Below are 25,234 nucleotides of genomic sequence, written 5' to 3' on the forward strand. Positions count from 1 at the left end.
CAACAACTCATGCACCCATTCACTCACCCATACAGCCATTGATGCACCCACTCAATCACCCATACACCCGCTCACACACCGTCACTCACCCATACAGCCACTCATGCACCCATTTACTTGCCAATGCAGCCAATCACACACCCAGTCACTCATGCACCCTATCACTCACCCATACAACCACTTAAGCATCCAGTCACTCACCCATACATTCACCCATGCACACATTCACTTATCCATACAGCCACTCATGCACCCATTTACTAACCCAGACAATCACTATCACTCACCCATTCAGCCACTAATGCACCCACTCATTCACCAAAACAAACACTCACGCACCCAGTCACTCACACATACAGGATCTCATGTACCCAATCAGTCACCCACATGGCCACTCTACCACCCACTGACCTAAAAAGCCATTTATGCATCCTATCACTCACCTTATACAGCCACTCATGCAGCCAGTCACTCACCCATACAACTACTCTTGCAACCACTCACTTTGCCAGGCAGACGTTTATGCCCCCAGTAACTCACCCATATAGCCAATCATGCACTCAGTCACCCCTACACCCACAAGACATATAACATGTATTTTGGCTATTTCAAGCAAACATATAACATATTTTGTTTAACCAGAATAAGTGGTTATAAAAAGAACCTCTTTTCAACTTTTTTTTAATTGTGTTTTCAAACAATTTTTGTTTTTTTGAGATGTCACGAGTGATGTAATATGTGAGGTCGTAAGCAGTGCATTGCAGGTGCCTAAGTTATAGTTCGCCCAGGTAACTAGAACCACTGAATTTCAATGGTTTTGTATGAGGTAAATGTGAGCCTAACTATAACGGCTCTCTAACATTTTGTTTTCCCAGTGAATTATAAATCTATAAAAGCTATATCTATATATCTGTCTCCATCTATTTTACCTACTGGCCATTGCCAGAAGGTAGTTATAGTTATGAACATGTTGCCATTACCAAAGCATTTTTTGACTTGCTGATATCTTTGGGGTCATCTGATGAATCTTTATGATGTTTTCCAAAAAAAGTGTGCCGTGATTCTTGTTGTGCACAGAAAGTTTTGGGGTGATCCATCCAGCAGAGGCAGAGAAAAGGAGAAAGTGCGTAAAAAAAAAACCTTAGTTTCCCATGTTAATTCCCATAGGAGTTTGGAGCAAGACTATAGCCCGAACCGCTGGATGGAATTACACCAAATCTGGCAGAAAGGGAGCTTTCGGTACGCAGATTACACTTACTGTTATTGGGTGTAAATCCATTCAGTAGTTGATGAGAAATTTAAGGAAATAGAAATGTGCATATCTCTAGGAAATGCAGAGCTCTGTTTGGCTGCCAACACTTCAAGCAGGTAGAGTTGGCAGGCATCTTGGGACTCTGCTCAAGGAGAGTCTCTCCCCCCCCCCACCCCCCCAAAAAAAAGGGGGGGGGGGTTTAGGGTAGGTGTAGGAAAGTACCATCTTGCCTGGCATGTTACCCCCATTTTCACTGTATGTATGTTTGGTTTTGCCTATGTGTCACTGGGATCCTGATAGGCAGGACCCCAGTGCTCATAATGTATGCCCTGTATGTGTTGCCTGTGTAGTGCCTAACTGTATCACTGAGGCTCTGCTATCCAGAACCTCAGTATTTATGCTCTCTCTCTGCTTTAAAATGGTCACTGCAGGCTAGTGATTAACTTTACCAATTCTCATTGGCCCACTGGAACACCCTTATAATTCCCTTGTATATGGTACCTAGGTACCCAGGGTATTGGGATTCCAGGAGATCCCTAGGGGCTGCAGCATTTCTTTTCCCACCCATAGGGAGCTCAGACTATTCTTACACAGGACTGCCACTGCAGCCTGAGTGAAATAACGTCCATGTTATTTCACAGCCATTTTCACTGCACATAAGTAACTTATAAGTCACCTATATGTCTAACCCTCACTTGGTGAAGGTTAGGTGCCAAGTTACTTAGTGAGTGGGCACCCTGGCACCAGCCAAGGTGCCCCCACATTGTTCAGGGCAAATTCCCCAGACTTTGTGAGTGCGGGGACACCATTACACGTATGCACTACATATAGGTCAATACCTATATGTACCGTCACCATGGTAACCCCGAACATGGCCATATAACATGTCTAGGATCATGGAACTGTCACCCCAATACCATTCTGGTATTGGGGGGACAATTCCATGCATCCCGGGTCTCTAGCACAGAACCCGGGTACTGCCAAACTTGCTTTCCTGGGCCTCCATTGCAGCTGCTGCTGCCAACCCCTCAGACAGGTTTCTGCCCCCCCTGGGACCTGGGCAGCCTGGTCCCAGGAAGGCAGAACAAACAATTTCCTCTGAGAGAGGGTGTTACACCCTCTCCCTTTGGAAATAGGTGTGAAGGGCTGGGGAGGAGTAGCCTCCCCCAGCCTCTGGAAATGCTTTGATGGGCACAGATGGCGCACATCTCTGCATAAGCCAGTCTACACCGGTCCAGGGATCCCCCAGCCCTGCTCTGGCGCGAAAGTGGACAAAGGAAAGGGGAGTGACCACTCCCCTGACCAGCACCTCCCAGGGGAGGTGCCCAGAGATCCTCCAGTGTGTCCCAGACTTCTGCCATCTTGGATTCAGAGGTCTTGGGGCACAACGGACAGCTGAGTGGCCAGTCCCAGCAGGTGACATCAGAGACCCCCTCTGATAGGTGCTTACCTTTCTCAGTAGCCAACCCTCCCTTTTTGGGCTATTTAGGGTCTCTCCCCTGGGCTGTTCCTCAGATAACGAATGCAGGAGCTCACCAGAGTTCCTCTGCACTTCTCTCTTCGACTTTTGCCAAGGATCAACTGCTGACTGCTCCAGGACGCCTGCAAAACCGCAACAAAGTAGCAAGAAGACTGCCAGCAACATTGCAGCGCCTCATCCTGCCGGCTTTCTCGACTGTTTCCTGGTGGTGCATGCTCTGAGGGCTGTCCGCCTTCACCCTGCACTGGAAGCCAAGAAGAAATCTCCCGTGGGTCGACGGAATCGCCCCCCTGCCAACGCAGGCACCAAACTTCTGCATCACCGGTCTTCTGGGTCCCCTCTCATCCTGACGAGCGTGGTCCCTGGAACACAGGAGCTGGGTCCAAGTGTCTCCGACAGTCCATTGACCCTTGTGTCAAAATTTGGTTGAGGTAAGTCCTTGCCTCCCCACAGCAGACAGCAAACCTGTGTACTGCGTGATCTGCAGCTGCTCCGGCTTCTGTGCACTTTTCAAAGACTTCATTTGTGCACAGCCTAGCCTAGGTCCGCAGCAATCCATCCTGCATTGCCCAACTCGCTGAGTTGGACTCCGACGTCGTGGGACCCTCCTTTGTGACTCGGAGTCGACCGCTGTCCTTAGGTCTTCCAAGTGCCTGTTCCGGTACTTCTGCGGGTGCTGCCTTCTGCTGTGGCTCTCTGAGTTGCTGAGCGCCCCCTCTGTCTCCTCCTCCAAGGGGCGACATCCTGGTCCTTCCTGGGCCCCAGCAGCCCCCAAAATCCTCAACAGCGACTCTTGCAGCTAGCAAGGCATTTTTGCAGTATTTCTGCGTGGAAACACTCCTGCATCCTCCAGCACGCCGTGGGACATCTTCTGACCAAAGAAAACGTTCCTGGCACCTTCCGTTGTTGCAGAATCTTCAGCTTCTTCCACCCGAAGGCAGCCTTTTTGCACCTTCATCCGCGGTTTAGTGGGCTCCTGCCCCCCCTGGACACTTGCGTGACTCTTGGACTTGGTCCCCTTCCTTTACGGGTCATCAGGTCCAGGAATCAGTCTTCAGTGCTTTGGTAGCAGTTGTGGTTCATGCAGAATCCCCTATCTCAACTATACTGTCTTTCTGGGGTAGTAGGGTAACCTTACTCCTACTTTTCAGGGTCTTGGGGTGGGGTATTTTGAACACCCTTACTGCTTTCTCACAGTCCCAGCGACCCTCTACAACCTACTATAGGCATGGGGTCCATTCGTAATTCGCATTCCACTTTTGGAGTATATGTTTTTTGTTGCCCCTAGGCCTATTTCTACCTATTGCATCCTATTGTGATTCCACATTGTTTGCACTACTTTTCTTACTGTTACTTACCTGATTTTGGTTTGTGTACATCTATTATTTGTGTATATTACTTACCTCCTAAGTGAGGGTATCCTCTCAGATACTTTTGGCATATTGTCACTAAAATAAAGTACCTTTATTTTTAGTAACTCGGAGTATTGTGTTTTCTTGTGATATAGTGCTATATGATATAAGTGGTATAGTAGGAGCTTTGCATGTCTTCTAGTTCAGCCTAAACTGCTCAGCTATAGCTACCTCTAACAGCCTAAGCTGCTAGAAACACCTCTGTTCTACTAAGAAGGGATAACTGGGCCTGGCACAAGGTGTAAGTACCACAAGGTACCCACTATAAGCCAGCCTCCTACAGTAGGGACACCCTGACCCCTCAGCTCTAGTGTTGGGGTCCTAGACCTTGCCAGGGCAAAAAAGGACTTTTTAAAAACAATTCTCACTGCAAATTTGTGACGATGTCACAAATTCATGGTTAAATAAAATATAAAAAAAAAAAAAAAAAAACAAGCACGGTCTCCAGCGATTATTTGCTTAAAACCCCCACGTGGTCCAGGGGGCTTGTTTAAAATAAATGAGGCTTATTCCTACCCCTGGAAACACCACCTCTCTGGGGCTTAAAAATAAAATAAAATATATATATATATATAATATGCAGGGGGCAGTGCCCCCCCAGCGCCCTAGGGACCACCACCTCCCTGGAGCAAAATGTACTTATTATACTGGTGGGTTCCCCCTATCCCCCGAGCCCTGGGGACTGCTACCCTCCCTGGGGCCAACAAAGAATTATGCACAGCCCCCCTCAGCCCCTCCCCCACAGCCCCGGGGACCACCACCTCCCTGGGGCATGGGGCAAATAGTAAAAGAAATGCTGGGGAGAGGGGGAGCACCCCCTACCACCTCCCCGGGGCTTCAGTAATGATGAATGCAGGTGGGGTGCAGCCCACCCCCCCCCCCCCCCACACACAGATCCGGGGACCGCCACCTCCCTGGGGCTGAACTTAAAGAATGAGAGTTGTCCGTAATAGACCCCAGGGATCACCACCTCCCCGGGGCTTTGTACATGATGGAGTGGGGCTGCACTGCCCCCCTCAAGGAGCCATTAATGGCTTTGGGGACCGTCACCCCCCCCCCCCCCCCAGGCTGTCTGAGCAAACACACTGCTCGCAGCAAAATAATTTATTTTGTAGACAGGGAACTGTAGCAGCTCCTTCTGTACAAAAGCAATGCTGGCTCCTGCAGGACAGGAGTAGCCAGCTGGGACCAGGGGGGGCCTTCAGGCTCTCCCCCACAGTCCTAAACGCACACTGGGTACCCTGCGGGGCACCTAAGATTGATCAGCTAGGGAAGGCAGAGGTGCGCAACCACCCCAAAATATATAAAAACTGGGCCGTTCTGGCCATGATGCCCATTTCACAAAAATTTAACCTCAACAAGAAGCACTTATAAATATAAACATAGCAGGTGCCCCAGTTAAAGCACCACTTTTGGAAAGGACAAATTAACCTAACCTGGGCTTCGCAAAGGCAAAGCAAGTGTGTTTACTCTGCGATTATATTTTGAAAAACTATCTGAAGTCCATTGTGGAGGTGAATGGATCTTTTATCTACTGGAGCACAATCAGACACTCTCACACCCACAGACACTCTTATAGCCAGTCTCACACCTAGACACACCTATTGTTACACACAAAACGACAGGCACTGCAGCCAACTCACGCTGCGCACCGCCAAAGGCTGTGTGCGCAGAGTGGGGTTGGGTGGTTAGGTGGTTTGGCTGTAGGCCAGGCCCAGAGGCCAACCTCTGCCACACATGGCCAAAGCCCGTGCGTGGCACCGGGATTGGATGGTTATGGGGGTTTGACGCAGGGCCCGGCATATCCTGTGGACCGGCATTTGGAGAAGAACATCAAAGTGACATGAGTGACTTTCAATATTTTTAAATAGATGTCATCCTCTGTTACATCAGAGGAGGAGACAGGGAAAAGGCATGGAGGCAGTTGGAGTCAAGCTATATAGTGGAATTGAAATCCAAGATCCAGTGTGGAATGAACTTGGAGGAAGAGCTCCACACCCATTTGTAGACCTACTCTCTTTTAAACAAACGTGAAGCAACAGTTCGGAACAGTTTTAAGTCATAAGAACATAGGTATAGAGATAATGGTACAGGATTTAAGATATGGCTCAAGGAGTGAACCCTATGTAGTACGGTTTTAGACAAAGGGAACTTTTATTGCAGAGTATTATGCAGAGGCAAGGAGCAGTAGTCCAAGAGATTAAAATAGTGATAAGAGCACAATGTGGGGGAAACATGACACATACCTGCTAATGCAGGTGCATGCTATATAAATAAGTAAAGCCGACGTGATGGATCTAGAATGAATGTGCTACTCGATATTCACAATGAGTGCGGGTGTATCATGATTGTGATCAGAGGACTAAACTCCTACAGTGTTGCCCATTATGGGCTGTACTGTATAACTGAACGAAAGCATCCAGCACTGTACAGATGTTCATAAGGGTATGTTAACAATAAGATGCCCCTGAGAGCAGACTGAGTGCTATGTAAGTATGCCCACAAGGGATCTGATACTTATTAGATCAAAAGTGTTATTACAGGTACACATCAACCCCAGAGCACAACAATGGTAGTAGCTGCTTTTATCTGTGTAACGGGATCAGAAACTGATTCAATCAAAAGTGTTGAGTATGGATGAACCCCAGAGCACAATAATGGTAGCAGCTTTTAGCTGTATATTTTGCCCACTTGGGCGGGAGTGATGTAATTCTTAGTGATGTTGAATATTTTTAGCAATGCTTAAATGAGATGCTATGATGGCCTGCCCATACGTTAAATGTTATGAAAACATATGGAATGAAATGAAATGAACTTGCAGTGTGGCAATTTAAATAGGGAAATGCTATGTGTTATTTCTGAAAGCTTGCACGTTTATTATACCATCATGTGTTTTATCAATTGTGCATGAAAAACAGTCTGGTGCAACAAGCGGGTATCACTGCAGTGACAAACTTACGTACGTCTTTGTTGTTTATGGTGATGTTACATTACGTTGTAGTAAACAGTGGTGTAAAATGGCACCTCAGTATCAGTGAGCAAGGCTGTGGGACATCTGAAAAACGCATGATGGTTTTGGAGAGTGCAATAAATTTAGAGAGATTTGCGATTCTGTAATTTTCATCACGCAGCGTTGGCACCCATATGGAAATTCAGGGAAGTGTGGCCTTTGCCACTGTTTTAAATAGCAAAATGGATCTAACAGTTAGCAATTTAAAATTTCTCTTCCTGGCTGGAATGGAAGGCTGGGAGCTATTTTGTAGTTTGGCACACTCAGTGCTAAAGCCCTGGGTGGACACTCTAACGTATGGGCTAAGGGTACCTTTGGGACCATATACCAACGACTTATAAGTAAGTTAACTCTTGCCAATCAGAGGTACCGTATTGAACATACATGTGAATCAGCACTGGCACGGAGGTCTGGTTAGCAGGCCTCAATGCACTCTCAGAGTCAAAAAAACACAGCAGCATCAGTTCAAAACTTCAGGGGTGAAAATGCAAAAAGAGGCAGATGTGGGGCAACGGAGAAGCGGGTGGTGGAGGTCGAAAAGCACCAAACACAGGCAGATGGGAGAAGCACAAGAAGGAGAGAACAGGTTAACGTGAAAGAGCAAAACAGATCGCAGGGTGGGGGGGGGGGGGAACAGATGATATAACAGTGCTGGGTGAGAGAAGTACATGGCTAAGAAACAGAAAGGTGCTGAGAGAAGAGCACAAGAGCACAATGTGAGAAAAGCGCATGCACTTGTGGAACACTTGAGCAAAAAAGGAAAAAAGTAGTTCTCTAAAAAGGTATCTGTGGAAGAACACAAGTCACAAGTAAAGATTATGGGGGTTATTCTAACTTTGGAGGAGTGTTAATCCATCCCAAAAGTGACGGTAAAGTGACGGATATACCACCAGCCGTATTACGAGTTCCATAGGATATAATGGACTCGTAATACGGCTGGTGGTAAATCCGTCACTTTTCCGTCACTTTTGGGACGGATTAACACCTCCTCCAAAGTTAGAATAACCCCCTATGTGTTCCAAGGGACTGCCAAACACAGGAAGGACAAGGTAAGCCATTGAACATTAAGAAAGCTAATACGAATGACAAAAAGCCAACACATGGTAAGTATTGGTAGCCAATCTGTTATTCTCAACCTAAAAATTGGGCAATTTAGCCATTACATCTGTCGCTTCTCTCACCTTTTTTTTTCTTTTTTTAAACTTATAATGGCTTCTTCTCCTCACCTGTAATTCCATCTTCACTTTCCTTCTATTAACCCTGCCCTACTTCATTATTTCTTTTCCATTTCCTCCTCTTGCTCCCTCCTTATTCTCCCTTTACTCCAATCAATTTTTTTCATTACATTCCTTCTTTCTTTCTTCATTTCTCCCCCTCCTTTTCCTCACGTTGCCTTTTAATAGCACATTCATTTCTGACCGTTCCTTACCTCCCGCTTTCTCCAATCCCGTTTCTCCTTAACATCTTTCTTCTAGTCTTCATCCCCATTTATCACTTAAACATCCTTTCCCATGTCCACGAGCCACCCACATGACGGGACAGTGTCAAACCACGGGCTGGTGTGCGAATTCCATTTCCTTAAAACATGTCTTTCTGGCTCTTAAATTTGATGTGTTAATGCACCAATTGCAGTCAAGAGGCTTGCAGGATGCAATCCAGATGGCTCTGCTCAGCCTTTCGTCCTTTCAAGGAGAATCACTGCTCATGCATAATGATGCTAACACCTGTTATCGAGTGCTTAATTTGTAAACACAAAAGGTGCCGGTGCCCAAAGCCCTCCTCTTAAAAATGCGGCTGCTGTAATTAAATGTGTTAACATGGAGTACTGAGGCGGCGTAATCCTGAAGCCATCTCGGGCCTCTTCAATCCATATAAAGTCACTCGCTGCCCCTTCAGTTCACTCTTGCAGCTTTTTACTTTCACCCTTTGTGACGATTTTTCGTTTTTCCCTTCATCCGTCTTTCCTATATGTGTCTTTTGCTCGCAGCAAATGCTTGAAGCATAAGAATAAGCCCCGGCCCTCAAAAATAAGTGCTGGTGCTCAGCACCTGAAACAACAAGCACAAATTAAGCACTGCTGTTATCAATGTATTTCATTTGGGATGTGCACCATATACAATTTATCCTAAAGCTGTTTTGTATTAACTGATCTATAACTTGCCAGAATGTATTCAGAGCTACGTTTTCTGCAGTTTTTATGAAAAGTACATTTCTAAATAGCATCACCATTTACAATATAAACAAAGGACTGTTGTGAGCAAAAGGATCAGTACCAACCCTTAGCTTACTTGGCGCATTACTGTCCTAATATTTGTGGAGGATTCAGTAAGACCAGATTTGGGTGTTTCCATATTTACAGCTTTGATGAGATTGGTCGAGTGAGCTCCTGTGTCTTTGTACCCTTTCTGTAACAAACTATAATAATAATAAACAGACTAGAGCACTATTAGTTCTGTTCGCCACCTACACTGATGGATTAGTTCAGACAAAACACTACGGTGCAATCCTGTCAAGCACTGCAACGGGGCTGCAAAATAACTAAGGCAGAGTAAAGATGTATCAGAGTATACATGATACATTGTACTATTCTGTCTGGCTTCTAGTACGTGTGCCCCATTGCCAAAGTGGAGTAAATAAGCCTTGTAGCAAACCCAGGAACTCACGGAGCCTGTGAAGGTCACCTTTCCCTTCTTTAAACAGTGACACTATCCATCGGTCCTCATTTAATGTAAAATATTGCATTCTACATACAGGCTATAATAGTGTTTGGGGTGTATCCAAACCGCAGAAAGTGTCAACTGCTTTTATTTTATTAATCTTTATTTTTGCTACTTTCGGCTAAAGTAAGATACATACTATTTAAAAACAAATCAGTGACTTTACATTATATTTACGTAACTGTTTGAACTATGGAGTATCGAAGTTCGAAACCTTATACCCTTTAGTAAGTCATAACGGATCAACCTTCCTAGAATAGGAAAACCAAGCATACAAAGGGGGGTAACATGTTATCCAGATGGAATACATTAGGACCGGATGCCCTAGAAACTGGCAATACATGACAATACACACAAAATCAGTGCCCAGCAATGACTGGCCGGGGCCGTAGAAAAAAAAAACATGAAGAGAGAGTTTTCTTCAAGGAGACATCGAATAATGAACTTTCAGGTAACAAATAGTATGAATGGCCACATAATACTAAGTAGAGCAATCCATTATTTAAACTTAGTCTCAAACACTTAATTATATTCACGTTTTCATATTCAAGAACTTCTAAGGCTTTAAATTTACTAACCTGCATGTCCAGGCCACAGGACACCATACTCTGGGGCCTTCCAGGCCGGAAGGCAACAGCGGAGCAAATATTTGAATGCTTTCGAAGGGATCGACTGACTTTCTTGCCTTCTAAATCAACGACTGTTATTGTCCCCGAATCATCTGCCGCAGACAAGAGGCCTTCATTATCATTGACAGAGATGCAGTTGATCTCGTCCTCGCTCACACTGAAGCGCATTACAGGTTCCTTAAGTAAGCGGACATCCAGAATACTGACAGTTTCACCATGAGAGGTATATAGTCTACTAGGGCAGGTGGGAGAAAAAGCCACACAGGTCACATCTTCCCCACTGTCAAATTTGAATTGGTCATGTGGGACACCTTGATCGCTCCAAATGGTAAGTTCCCCTGCCTCTGCTCCTGAGGCAATTAGCCCGTCACTGCTCACATTCAGACACAGTATAGAATTTGCATGTCCATTTTTCCACTTCACTGCCATGGCATATCAGGAGAAGTCCTGTCAAGACACAAATGTGGATATGCAACATTCAGCAGTATCTGACAGGACATCACATACTTTGCGCATCTCTGAATTAAATCATTTGTTATGCAACCGGCTGTTGTCAAGGTTTGAGCACACTCTAATCAAATTAGTTATAAAAATCAAGGAGTGTTGTCCAAGAAACAAACAGAGCGCCAAGTAAATTAAGAATGCCATGTAAATTGAGATACAGGTTTATTAATCTCTTTTTTAAAAGGCATTAAATAAAGGGGCATACCCTTCGCCTATTTGCAAAACTACAAAATCAATCCTGAACACAGTTTGTTTTTTTAGGTACTGGGGCAAATCACAGACACAACCCACAGTCACTTGAACAGTTGGAAAGCTAATAAAGCCGTATTTTTGAATCATACGAAGGAGGATTTTCGACTTCTCCTGTGATTCTGCCATGTGCAGTGTGCTTATTTTAAAGCAAATCCTCAAACTGATTTGCTGTCACAAAACCACGTTTTGTCAGACTTTAGCCATCATGATCTGCCAAACATAGTCATACAAGAATCCCTTTTGTAGACTGTTTTCAGCAGTTACAATGCTCCAGGGGTACTGTCTTTACTTCACTAGAAGACATTTCAACTTTTAGTTCTCTTCCAGATTTCACGTAAAGGCCTCATCTTGGTCAGTTACCTCTTCTTCGAGCAACAGTTTTACAGTAATTTAAACTTTAATTTGTTCAACTAAACAACTCAATGATAATAGACTCATTTTGTCATCCAGTAAATGCAACTTGCATCAATGTGGTATTGTAGGACTCTCGTTAGAACAGGACTGCTGGATTATGGGCGGCAGCACCTCATATTGGAAGAATATGCATGGATGAATCCTACCTAACACCTAACTCCTAGGTGAGAGCACAGCAGTGATAGCCAACATGGTCCACACTTAGTCCTTGAGAAGAGCACCCACCCCATTACCTGAAGGAAGGATATCTGTCCGCCGTCTCCTGGGTTGGCTGTAGAGGCAGGGCAGAGGTCAGCAATGAAATGGCACACAGCGTGGATGGAATCCTGACTGGAGTGACCTCCCCGTTGTCACATGGCCTAGACATTGTTTTTATAAGAAAACATTTTGTTCAGTGAAAAGGGCCTAATGCGGGCAGGCGCCTATGTGTTGGACTGATTACAAACTCTTGTGGAGACAGCTGTTAGCTGGATTATCATGTACTCGGACACATCAACCTTTGACATGGGTACATGGTGAAATGTTGTGTGCAGAATAATAATAACAATGCTTTCACAGATTCACAAAGTTACAGATGATTAAGAAAATAAAAACATCCCAGCTGAAAGCAACCTAACAAAAATGAATGAAACGGAATAAATGAAATCAGAACACATATGTAGGTAAAAGGGCACAGGCCACAGGTCTAAGCTAAGCTAAAATATGTGTACCCAAGCAGAGTGTAAAATTAACTCACGACAGTGGAAGAAAAAAAGATCATGGCAACATGCCATCAACAATCTCACTTCTAAAATAATAGCAAGAATTATATTTCTTATTCTAAGTCGCATCGCATAGGGGGTCTGCTTGAGCTCTGCTTACAGCCTAAGCTCACACGCCTCCAGGCATGCTTATAATCCGAGGCTATTGCAGTGTTTGTTGTGGCTGGTCAGGGAAGTGTTCACTCCTCGCTGAGCTCCAGAATTGACTTTTTTGTGTTTGCTATGTCTACTGCATGCTGTCTGGAAGGAACATAGCATGGATTTGATCACAGCCATAGTGAGCAGGTTGCACAGAATTGGACAAATGTGAGAAGAACTTACTCACATGTGCCAGCTTTACAAGTGGAGCAAAGAGGTGAGCGAAGAAAGAGAACCCTTAGTCACGGCACATTAGTGACAGTACGAAGAAGAAACTACGCTGACTGAACAAAACTGCAATGTCAAACGACAGAAACAGAAATATCAGACAATAAGGAAAGGAGCTTCAGTACTTCAGACAATGCTTATGACGATGCTTATGGCCTGGTGGTTGACTTGCACAGCTTCAACAACTTTCAGGCTGGCTCTATGAGGTCTCCTTACTCCACAGTCTAAAGCACCTTGGCTCCAAATAGTCAATAGCATTACTGTCACAATTGAAAGCTGCCAAAGGAAGCTCCATATGCAAACAAAAAAAACTGATCTCCCTAAGGACACTCAAGTTTATTTTAATTTCCCTTCCTCCCCCAAATCCCTCCCAAGGGTTGGTGTGCATTTTGGATCAGTGTTTATTATTTGTGTGGTGACATTTCTACCAGTAGCAACACCCCAGCACACATAATCATCACATTGAGTCCTGAATTATAATTATTTGACTGATGGCTTGTCAGTAGCTGCTGTGGCCCGTCGGCATACGGCTGCTTGTATTGTGGGATTCTCCAACTGCATGATTCAGGCACGTCTTTCAAAGCATGACAGTGGTTTGTGGTGGCTGCTTAATATGATGCCTCATTCCCGCTTGCTGTTGCCGCAGTAATCTACCGTGTTAGATTTTGGTCATCTTTATGTAGATCGAAAAATCATCGACTTTTGACACTCTGACCTTTTTTCGGATTCTTGATACTACTGTACATAAGGGCAGTAGAGTTCTTTCCAAGTTGTGATTGACCTACTTGATTGATTATTGTCCCATATATATGCCCGAGTTTAGTATTTGAACTGTTTGGTTGTCTCCTTTTTACCCCACTTTCTTTGGTATTAATTCAAAATAATGTATATTGTTTTTCATATATGTTGATTGGACTATACGTATGGACATGATGGTATCCCTATTGTAATGTTTCTGTATGCTTTGACGAGGGACCATGGTTCCTTTATAATAATTCAATAGTTGCTTGCACTCTTCTTCACTGCTCTTGGGGCCCAACAAGAAATAAATAAACCAAAGTGTTAGTCCTCTAAAACCTGGAGGGCATCTCTTTTAAACTTTGATATCTAAAAAATTAATGAACGGATTTACACCAAATCAATGAAATCACACTTTTGAGTTCAATTCAATTTTTATGCCAAGTCTGGCGTAAATCTGTTCAGCAGTTAAGGCTGTAGAAATGAGCAACATTTTCTATTGAAGTTAAAATGGGAAAATACTTCTCATCAACCCCTTACGTTTTTTACCCTTTAAATAGATCTTCACAAAACTTGGCATGACAACACTAAACTTACTAAGCAAGTAAACAGCCAAATTTTGAATAAATCCTTACACTGGGTCAAAAGCTATAGGCAAATCAAAAAATGCCTTTTCAATGGAAAGTACACATGAACCATTATTTATTTATGTAAGGTTTTTGTATAGCGCGCATGTTAGAAATGGGGTCTATAGTTGGCAGTCAGTTTACTTCCTGTCTAAGTAGGGAGCCTTACAGTAGTCATGGTAAGGGGGATACACAGCTCAGATAGCCCCTGCTCACCCCCGTGGTAGGCTGGCACAAGCAGTCAGGCTTATCTCAGTGGCAATAAGTAAACAATTTGTACCATCACACACCGTAGTGAAACACTACAAAAGGACTCCACACCAGTTTAGGAAAATGGGCAATATGTATCTAAATCAAACAAGACTAAAACAACAACAATCCAACAGACATAAGAAAGATATTAATTTTTAAAGTACAAAGAGTCTCAATCCACAGAAATCAATGGATGCGTTGTTTAAGCACAAAGTACCTGGTATGCGTCAAATATAAAGCTGCATGGGAGAGCGTGCATCGGAAAAGCAAGCAATGCGTTGATTCCTTACTCCCAAATGAGGCCGTGCGTTGATTTTTTCTCCACCAGGTAAGCAATGTGTCAATTCTTTCCTCTCAGGGAAGGCATGCGTCGATTTCCGTACAAGCAGCCTCAGGTCTGTGTGGTGACGTTGAATATTCTGACGCCTAGAATCGATGTGTGGGAAACTGACGCGCTGTGCAAAGGGTCCGCGTTGAGAACAAGAGCTGCGACGATTCTCCAGCCACGAGGCTAGCACTGCATCCGATTTTCAGCCATGGGACAAGAGTTGCATCGATTTTTCTGAGGCGCACACAGCGGTGTGTGGAGTTTTCCCTCGCAGGTTAACAGCTTCCATTTCTAAGGCCCCAGGGACTTGATTTGGCACCACTTAGCAGTTCATAACTCTTAGCAGAAGAGCCCAGGCACTGGCAGATGAAGTCTTTGATTTCCCCGAGACGTCAGAACAGGAACAAGCTCAGTTCAAGCCCTTGGAGAAACTTCACAAGCAGGTTTTCAGGACGCAAAGTCCAGTCCTTTCCCTCTTCAAGCAGAAGCAGCAGGCCAGCACAGCAAAGCAACAGGCAAAATGTCAGGTTCTCCTCAAGACTCAAGCTCTTCTCCTTGGCAGAGGTTCCTCTTGATCCAGAAGTAATCTAAAGTTGTGGGGTCAGCAGTCCAATACTTATACTCATTTCTGCCTCTGAAGTAGGCAAAGTTCAAAGGAAAGTCTTTGTAGCGCACAAGACTGCCTCTTTATTGCCCTGCCCCATACACACTCTAGGGGGTTGGAGACTGTACTATGTGAGGGCAGGCACAGCCCTTTCAAGTGCAGGTGTCAGCTCCTTCCTCCCACTCTAGCCGAGAAGACTTATCAGGATATGCAGGACACGCCTCAGCTCCCTTTGTGTCACTGTCTAGAGTGAATTCACAAACAGCCCAACTGTCAGTCAGACCCAGACATGCATTCAGCAGCCAGGCAGAGGCACAGAATGGTTAAGAAAGAAAATGCCCATTTTCTAAAAGTGCCATTTCAAACCGGCAATCTAGAAAACAACTTTACCAAAACAGACCACCAACTCCATATCTTTATCTATTCCCAATGGGAAACTGCACTTAAAATGTATTTAAAGGCAATCCCCATGTTAATCTACAGGAGAGATAGGCCTCGCAATAGTGAAAAATGGAATTTGGGAGTTTTTTACGATCAGGACATATACAACACATCAGCACATGTCCTTCCTTTAAAATACGCAGCACTCTGCCCATAGAGCTACTTAGGGCCTACTGCAGGGTTGTCTTACATGTAGTAAAAAGGAAGGTATGGGCCAAGTAAGTGTGTACACTTGCCAGGTCAACCTGTCAGTTTAAAACTGCACTCACATCCGCAGCAGTGGCAGGTCAGAGACATGATTACCAGGTTACTCGTGTAGATTGCACAATCAGTGCTGCAGGCCCACTAGCAGCAATTGATTTACAGGCTTGGGCACCTCTGGTGCATTTTACTAGGGACTTACTGGTTAATCAAATATGCCAGTCATGGATAAACCAATCACCAATACAATTTAAACAGAGAGAATATGCACTTTAGCACTGGTTAGCAGTGGCAAAGTGCACATGAGTCCTAAAACCAACGCAAAAATGCCAGAAGAAATAGGAGGAAGGAGGCAAAAGGTTTAGGGATGACCCTGCATTTAAGGGCCAGGTCCAATAGCACACCAGGCCCTACAGCATCATAGTACTTTACATCAATGCAGCATAGCTTAGACAGAGTACAAATAGACAATCAGAGGACGGAAAGGTGATTCACATTGAAGGAACTCAATTTGTAACTACCACAAGAATACTATTTATAAAGTTCAAAATAAGGCCTCAGAGAGCTAGGAGAACATCCCTCACGAGTTCTCTTTCAATAGAGTCAGAATCCCAGCATTATGGCTCTAATTCAGAATGTTCCACAGGGATACCACTAACTCCCTGAGAATTAAAAGACTCTATTTACCAATATTTCACAAGTGGTTATCATGATTCTGAACGCCAGTCAATCTAGAAAAGGATGGAGACAGGGGAAGATTTATTGAAGAAGAACACGGAGTTGTCTTTTGAAGGCAAGTGGAGAGTTTAATGCCCACATATGAGAGGGGCTAGAGTTACAGATTCAAGGAGAACATTCTTAAAAATATAATTTAAGGCTAATGTTACAGTTGAAGTCTGGGATTTTGAGTACACCAAAGCCCTAATAATCAAAAACGTCCTTGGCTGGAATACCTCTATGCTCTTGGAATTTCACAAATGCAATAAATACTCTGACCCTCCACTCTCATATAGAGTCCCTCAATGATCAAGTCATCTTTTTCGAAATCTCCAATAGTCAAACTTTTAGTGATCAATAGGGAATTCAACATTCACTTTCAGCTGTTTGTAAAATTAGATAAGAAATCTTGGACTCTATACACTAAAGGAAACTGGATGTTCCACTTAGATAATTGTAACAGGAGAAGGATTTGGACTCAACCACATTTCTTGAGATTATGTGAGAATTATTAAAAATATACGTTGTTATAAGATCCATAAAGCATCCTGTCTGGGTTTCACCGTGGTTCCTTTTTCTTAGCAACCTCTGTCTTTTCTTGGCTGGGTCTCCTTCCAATTATATAGTTTGTTCCCTTGGGGATAAAGAGACACAAATACGCCTTAGAAATCAGGTTCTTTCGTTGTATAGACAATGCAACACAAGGTCATACAAGTGCTTTAGCTGCCAGATTGTACAGATTTCACCTCACACACCGGGATGAGCCAAAGCCCAAGAAATATTCCAACTTCGAGCCTAGTGCACTGTTAAAGGTCACAGCTCCCTATGCACGTACAGTCATGCAAGCGTTACAGTCCAGTAAAAAACTCCTCTGCTACCCCCACCACCTCCTGCCTTCAGAACCCCTGAATTCCACTTGCCTGATGCAACAGCTCAGTACAAGAGCCATGGCGCCTTGGTCCACAGCACCTTTTCCCAGGGTTGTCAACCCCCTGTCTGCTTCCAACCAGGAGGGGGTTTCTCATCTCTGGTTCCCAGATTGTCCCTCAGGCCACGTGCTGCCTCCTCTCCTCACCGTCACTCTGTCCTGGATCCTTCGAGCCTTGGGTAACCATTGTAACCTCCTGCTTGTACACGTCGTAGTCCTCCAGGGCCATCAGCCCTTGAACTGCCTTCCTCACCACGCTTCTTGCCACACCACCACTCCTCCATCTTCGTATCTCCTCCTTTAACAAAGTCCCCACCTTTTACAGTGTGAATGACTGCAGGGTCCTCTACAGCTAGAAGGCTCACCTGGCTCTCCTGCGTACCCCCAGGGAACAGTTTTCTTCCACTTCCTTTGGCAGTATATCACAATAATAATCACTTGTTTGGTCTGAAAAGGTAATGGGTTCTTGTCAGAACCAGTTCAGGAGCCACTGGTAAAGCAGCAGTTTCCGGGTGACAACCCTTGGGGGTTGGGGCCTTTTACCATTCAAGTCCCAGGCATGATTATAGCATTGCAAACTGGGCATCAAGGACACTTTTTCTGCACTTTATTACGAAAAAAACAAGCACTCAGATGATTCTCCGGGAGATGTTGTGTGGGTAGAGACTCAGAACTCAGTCAAACAATACACACAATTTGTACTGTCTGGCTCAGGGTTTTTCTTTGTTCGGTATATTAGACACAAGCCAAATAGCACTAAATCAAATGAGAAATGTTAATAAGCTACCCAGGCCTAAGATTAGCAATACAGTTTTCAAATACACAAATATTCTAGGGTAAATCTGGTATAGGTCTGAGTTAAATGTAAACAAGCAGCAAGCATGGTTCTGTGACTCGTAGACCAGTCTATATAACTCGCTCTACTACGAGTCTTTAGGGAGATTCAGCAGCACTGGGTTAAATACCTCCTGGAGTTTTAGCCGAGAGAGACACAGTTACCAGGTGGACTGGGCACTTGAAACACTCAAGTGTGCAGTGGCTGGTACAACTATAGGTGAGTGGCTCTGCTCGCAGCTACCAATAGTCTGGTCCAGCAGCCCTATCTTCTCTAACCCTCTGGTGCTTGACTACCGCCACTCTGGGTGAGAACAGTGCATGTCCAGCAGCATCCCAAGGTTCCTCATTGAGGTGAAGCGCTTCACTGTAACAGTCTCAGGTATTGTATAGCAAGGCCTATTGCGGCAGCACATAAGAGATCTTCAAACTGGGAGGCACAACCCCTGTAGCTACGTGGCTGTGTTCCCAGGAAGGCAAAACTGCGTCTGCAATTACTTATAAATATAGATAGCCTGGAAGCGCAACTGATGAGTTTCCGTGCTGTCTTCATTTGCATGCAGCAGTTGAATAAAAAAAAATGAGGACTGTAAAACTAAGTTTGATGGGTGCAGGGTCAGTGTGCATTAAAACGGGGGTCAAAGATGTAGCTAAAGAGAACAAAGTATCCACATAATTTTTCTCTCTTGCAAAAGTGAAAGTGACATTTAGCCTGTGATGGGAAACAGGGAGAAAGACATTTCCTGGTGGCACAGGAAGTCTGCTTGGATGTTCACCAAATCAATGGCTGGGATTTCTTTTAGTATTTCTAATTGAAACTAAACTGAAGTTCTATGTGTATGTGGTTTTTGACTACTCTAGAGCTGCAATGAAGTACTTGGATTTCTGGAGCTCATAAAATCTTCATCTCTCGTAGCCAAATTCTAGGGTCCCTGTGCAGTCCAGATATAGCATCCACATGAGATTTGGCAGTTCCTCTTCCTTTACTTAGCAGTTGCCGTGACCTGAAATGGATTTCTTGGCATTAGGAAGATCCTCTGCTGGACTGTTGTCCCAGGACATGAATCATTCTCCTCTGGTAATATCATGTTCCTGAGTTCAGGTTTATTTGGCATCGAGGCACTCACTAGTGCCAGTGCAGGCAGGTACAGTTTAAGGGTTCAAGACAGAAGAGCCCCCTTTGTCCAAAGGCGGTCCAGGGTTTGTCTTCCACAACTCTGATGCACAAACTTCAGCAGAAACAGTGCACTTTCAGAGATGCGAGTCTGGTTCAGACTGGCACACCGGAATTTGAATCACCCTGGACTGATTAATGCACATGTCAAGTCGTCAAATGTGTGTTAGTGAGGAGGGCTACTTCTCTCCTCTGGGATAACACTTGCAAGTGTCCATCAGTTTCTCTTCCCCCAGGGCCCCACACCCCGACAATTTGATTTAGCTCTGGGGTAACCAACACTGACAATTAGATTTTGCCCGGGGTAACCAGTCTACTGATCGCCAACAGCGAGGTACCAGTTAATCCTCTGTAGCAGTGAATAAATGGGCCACTTGTCAAGCTTCCAGCAGCACTTGGTGGACATTTGTAAATGGAAGACTGTACACTGCAATAGGAATATGTTACGAGTATAAATGAACCTTGAGTTTAAGAAGATACTTTAACATACTCAATTGCTATCATTACGTGACCGTGGCACCCTGTGCTGCTAAAAGAAAACAAAACACAAATGGCAGCCACCTTTTAAGAAGTGCACGTTTATTCCTATGCATTAAAGTGAGCTATATCGCCACAATGTTCTACATCTGTAAGTTACTTTTTTGTTTTGAAAGTTTATTTAAAGTTTTGAATTGAACATGTGACAAAAACCAAAAATCCACGGCTATGGAGTACAGGTCAAAGTACAGACAGTGATACATACAACGTGAGATCTTGCAAATGCGGTAGGGTCACGCTAGCTCATCATACAGAGCTCATAAAACAGTAATGTGAATATAGATCTACACAGTGTTATAGCATGATATGATAGGAAAATCAGGCAAATGACAAACAGATTACTACTGACGGTAGCAATGACGGTGTAATTTAATTTCACAAATCCACAAGCAACCCATTGGCGCAAACAGGAATGGGGCTCGATCCCAGGGCATTATGTCTGGATCCCTGTCGTTGTAGCCCTCGCATCTGCCCCCCCACTGCTTTACCACCCTCAAGCCTTTGCAGGTAGACCTGGTATAGTCTCCAGATATCTCTAGGTCAGGAGACAATGGGCTGTAGTTCTTTGTAGGTGTCGGATTGTATGCTGCAGTATGTCATGTCTGTGGGCCATTCTTTAATTGTGGAGACCGAGCTATGCACCCATCACATAGCAATCCTTCGCCTTGCCGGAAGCAGGCCAATTGCTACTAGCCTCCTTGGTGCACTGTTTACATCCCTATCATACCCCAGCACCCTATAGGCAGGGGCTCGGCTATGACGGTTTCTAGTGCCAAGAATACCTTCTCCCAGAAACCCTGGATTCCTGGGCAGTGCCATGCTAAATGCGCAAAACCAGCTTTGTTCTCTCCGCAGCGTGCACACTGAGCACTATCTCTTAATCCATATCTAGCTAATCTGACCTGACTGCAGTACACTCTGTTGATGTATTTAAATGAATAAGCCTATGCCTGCTGTTTCCCAAGAGTGTTTTGATAATGTAGCAACAATAGTGCCACTGATCGTCCGTTATTATGATGCCCAGTTCTCTCTGCCATTCGAACCTCGCCTTGGAAAGGACCGGGTGCTGCACCTCCTGTTTATAGGCATATATTTGTGTTATTGAAATGTACCGGTGTGTTGGGGAGTATGGGATAAGGCCCTTATCTCCAGGGGTTCTTGTGTGTTCTCACCCAGAAGCTGGCACATGGTGTGTCGTGCTCTAAGATAGTGATATTGCATTAACGGAGAGGCCTTCCCGTGCTGAATACTGATAATGCTGCCAGTCTTTCATCGTCTGCCGTCAAAGATATCGCCCATCGTGTAGATCCCTAGGGTTCGGAACACCTGTACCACACCCTTCTCTTGTCCCAATGGGAACCATGGACACTAGGGTATCAGTATTTGAGGGCAGTGTAACCTCGCACCCACCTGACGTTCTAACAAGCGCTGCCAATAGCCAGTTGTGACACTGAGTGAGTCTAATACGTTATCCCTTCGTGCCAGCCTACAGAATAGCACCTGGGGGAGTGTCAAGGGGTCAACCAATATCCGCTTCAGCCGCAAGTATGGAAGCTCTGCAGACCATGGATTCAGTAATGTGGAAAATTAGTAGGCCTCGAGATCTGGAGCACCCAGTTCCCCCATATCATAAGGCAGTGTCAGAGTTTTCCATGCGAACTCTGGGTTGCTTCACCGCCATGCCAAACGGACCATATGCACCCGTAGTGTGTCACAAAAGAACTCAGGAAGTAGAATCTGATTGGTTAGGAAGAGGAACAAGAAGCACGGGAGGACCACCATCTTCATAATTGCTACACGGCTTGCCAAGGCAGCGGAAGCTTAATCCAACATTCCACCACCTCTGCTAGTCTCTGAATCGGTTAACATCAATTTTCCGGAGCACCACCTCTGGATCACGGTGAACTTCAACACAAATAGCGCAAGGGATCAGTTGTTCAGTGCAAAGGATACTCAATTTGGACTGGCGTTGTGGCCGTGGTTAGCGGGAATAAGACTCCAATTTATCCGGAGCCCCGAATGCCTTCCGTATAAGGTCACCTCCTGCAATACTGGTACTAGGTTGGTCTCCGGACTGCATATATACGGTAAGGTGTTGTCAGCATATTCTGAGATAATAACACTATCTATGGAACTGGAGGCCCCTGGCACATAATACTCACGAAGTGCGCAAGCAAGCGGCTTCGCCACTATTATGTATAGAAGAGAGGGCAGGGGGCATCCTACTGCCTCAACCAATTTCAACTGGTTCGGAAATCATTCCATCAATTCGTATGAGGGCAGATGAATGTGTATAGAACATTAATCAGTTTTAGGAATACACCACCCACCCCTACGCATTTCATAACGCGCTCATGAAACACCAGTTCACTGAGTCAAGCTCTTATTTCACCCGACTGCAGCGGGCCATCAATTTTTCTCTGTGCTCAATAGTGAGCCACTTCATAGCTTAAGCGCCAGATAGTCTTCCATTGAGTCTCCATCATCTCTCGCCTGTGCTTTGTATAAGTCAGTGTAATCCTGCCTGAAGCTCTCCACAATGGCCACTGATCTTGTACCGTGCACCCCTGATTGTTTATTACCTCCAATAGCACATCTTCATCCAGTCTGGTTTGTAACAGCGCGGCCAGGGTGGCCCCAGGGCGTTCCCCCTCCATGTATACCCGGTCCACTGCATACTTGCCAAAGTGATTTACTTCACTTTGTGCTAGGTCGTGGTATTCAACTATTTAGTTTTTAAGAGTGGCTAGTAGGGACTGATCACCAGTGTCTTTATGCGGTTACGGATGGAGCAGAGGACCCCCGCATGTTTAGACAGTGAGTGGGACTCTGTACGGTGCTGGCAAGGCTAGTTGTATTATAATCGGTGAATGGTACGAGTACGTGAGTGGGAGGGACCTACAGTCTCGGACCCATGGCATTAGCTTCTTCGCTACCAACCAATAATCAATTTGCGAATGCACATCACGGACTGTGGAGTAGTGAGTGTAACCTGGGTTGTCAGGGAACAAGTGTCTTCACAAATCTGTGAGAACAGACTGGCCTGCAATTTCTGATATTACCTGTGCGGCCACAGAAGCACTACGCAGAGGGCCCCTTGACAATCATGAGCCGGGGCAGAGTATGCAACTGAAATTCCCACCACACATCTGTGGAACTCCCCCCGAGCCCAATCGATCCCGTAATGAATACAGGAATTATAAGAGCATAGATCGTCATAATTAGCAAAATATAAATCGGCGACTAGTAATACCTTGAAGGGTTTTTTACTACAGCATGCCACAACGTATCGCCACCCGGACCGACACTGACCTCCTGTATTAGGATCCCAGTGCCTCTCCGTGGCCTCTAGCGTGCGTGGTAAACCCTGCTGGGCTGCCCTTATAATGTTCTGACGGGTAAGCTCCCGGTCCCTGGTGCCAAATGTCCCCTAACAGGGCCCAGGGCGGCTTTTCACTGTCTACTTAGCAGACAGTGAAAAGCGCGACGGGTGCAACTGCACCCGTCGCACCGCCGCAACACCGCCGGCTCCATTCAGAGCCGGCTCCTGTGTTGCGGCCCTCATTCCCGCTGGGCCGGTGGGTGCTAACTTGCTTAGCGCCCGCCGGCCCAGCGGGAATGTAAGAATGCGGGAAGCGGTATTTTGGCCGTGTGGCGGCCAAATGGCGCTTCCCGCCATAGTTAGAATGAGGGCCTAAGTGTTTCAACCATAGGCTGGCTATTAGGTAACATAAAGATGCATTGTAATTAAACTGGTTACAAGCAAACATGAATGTAACAAACACCTGCCCTTGTCAGAGAGGGGTGTAGTAACTCAGCAAGAGTGTAATAGCAGTCCTGCACTGCACTATATGTCGGTGCCTCTCCCCAGTATTCTGTCATACGAGGTATTCCCCTGATAGGTTGGGTGTTCACCAATCGGAGGTTATTAGAAAGACATCCTCAATAATAGCGCTATAAGCAAATCAATGTATATATTGCCATGACCCGGGGGCGGCCAGTTCAACTGACACAGGTATCGGCACCGAGCTCACAGCTGGCAAACCACTTCCCCAGAAAGCATTTGTCTTTCAGAGGATGCTGAACTGCTGGTATCAGTATGCATCCAAATTAGTCATTAGGCTCCGTTCCAGGGAACTGCGGTGAGTAGCTTTTCTCTCTTTGTTCTATATGAATTTCTGTAGAGCTTTAGGGTCAGTAACTATGGTTGCCTTAACATCAACCGCAACTCTAAGTCGAGCAGGACAGACCAGGTTATATTTCAGCTGCAGTTCCCTCAATTTACGCTTGCCGGGGGCAAACTGCTTTTGTGCGTCCTGTACCTGCTAGGTGAAGTCTGGGTGTATAGATAGTTCTGCAGCCACAAACTTCAGGATCTTGAGTTCTCCTGCCATGAGGAGTGCAGCATCCCCAACCCTATAGTTTAGCAGCTGAACGAATAAAGGTCGGGGCACCACAGGAACCAGCCTTGCTACCAAGTCACGGTGAGCCCTTTCCACCACAAACATCAGAAAAAGTCTCACGCTCCAGAAGGTCAATTAGGAACTGCTCCATATGGTTTGTGCTACACCTACTATTCGCAGATTATTCCCCTGGATTGTGCTTCTGTATCTTCCGTTTTGACTTGGAAGGCCGTGAGGAGCCTGTCTGCCCCCTTTCTCTGATGCGGCCATCGTGACCTTTTCATCTTCCATCTCCGAGTGGGTGTTCGGCTTGCTCAAGATGCTCAGCATGCTTATCCAGGCGGTCTGACATCCGATCCATGCGGAACATTAGTGCATCTGCTTTAGGTCGGACTCTGTGTTCATATCAGCGTTGCTGGACCTGTCCTCGGGCGTTGCAGCGTCGTCATTCCAGGCCTTTTGCGCTGTCCTTCGATCAAATTGGATTTATTGCTGCGTTTTATCCAGCTTGCGCTATTTCTCTGAGTGCAGGGCGGTACCTCCACGACCTCCCATGTGAGTAGATTAAGCGCACCTTGAGAAAGCTCACTTCTCAAACCCCATTATGTCGGTTCTCTGCTCCGAGCCCCAGGTGGACAACGCAACCTTCGCTGG

The 25,234-nt window shown here is 45.4% G+C and overlaps 1 protein-coding gene across 7 annotated transcripts in view; it reads right to left on the bottom strand.

Moving 5' to 3' along the window:
• Positions 1–25,234, bottom strand: part of WDR53 (WD repeat domain 53) — a 167,102-nt gene that overhangs the window by 123,892 nt on the left and 17,976 nt on the right. For 4 of the 7 annotated variants that reach the window (XR_011199402.1, XM_069213591.1, XM_069213589.1 and 1 more), the window contains exon 2: positions 10,450–10,947. The exons of 2 other annotated variants lie outside the window; for them this stretch is intronic. Coding sequence is in view for 4 of the 5 variants with exons in the window: in XM_069213591.1 (XP_069069692.1) it covers positions 10,450–10,929 (480 nt within the window). In the remaining variant the exon portion in view is untranslated. Of the gene's footprint in view, positions 1–10,449; positions 10,948–11,903; positions 12,026–25,234 lie in introns of those variants that run through there. One more of the 7 variants, XM_069213590.1, reaches the window with a different exon arrangement.

Source organism: Pleurodeles waltl, chromosome 11, assembly GCF_031143425.1.
Source record: "Pleurodeles waltl isolate 20211129_DDA chromosome 11, aPleWal1.hap1.20221129, whole genome shotgun sequence".
NCBI lineage: Eukaryota > Metazoa > Chordata > Amphibia > Caudata > Salamandridae > Pleurodeles > Pleurodeles waltl.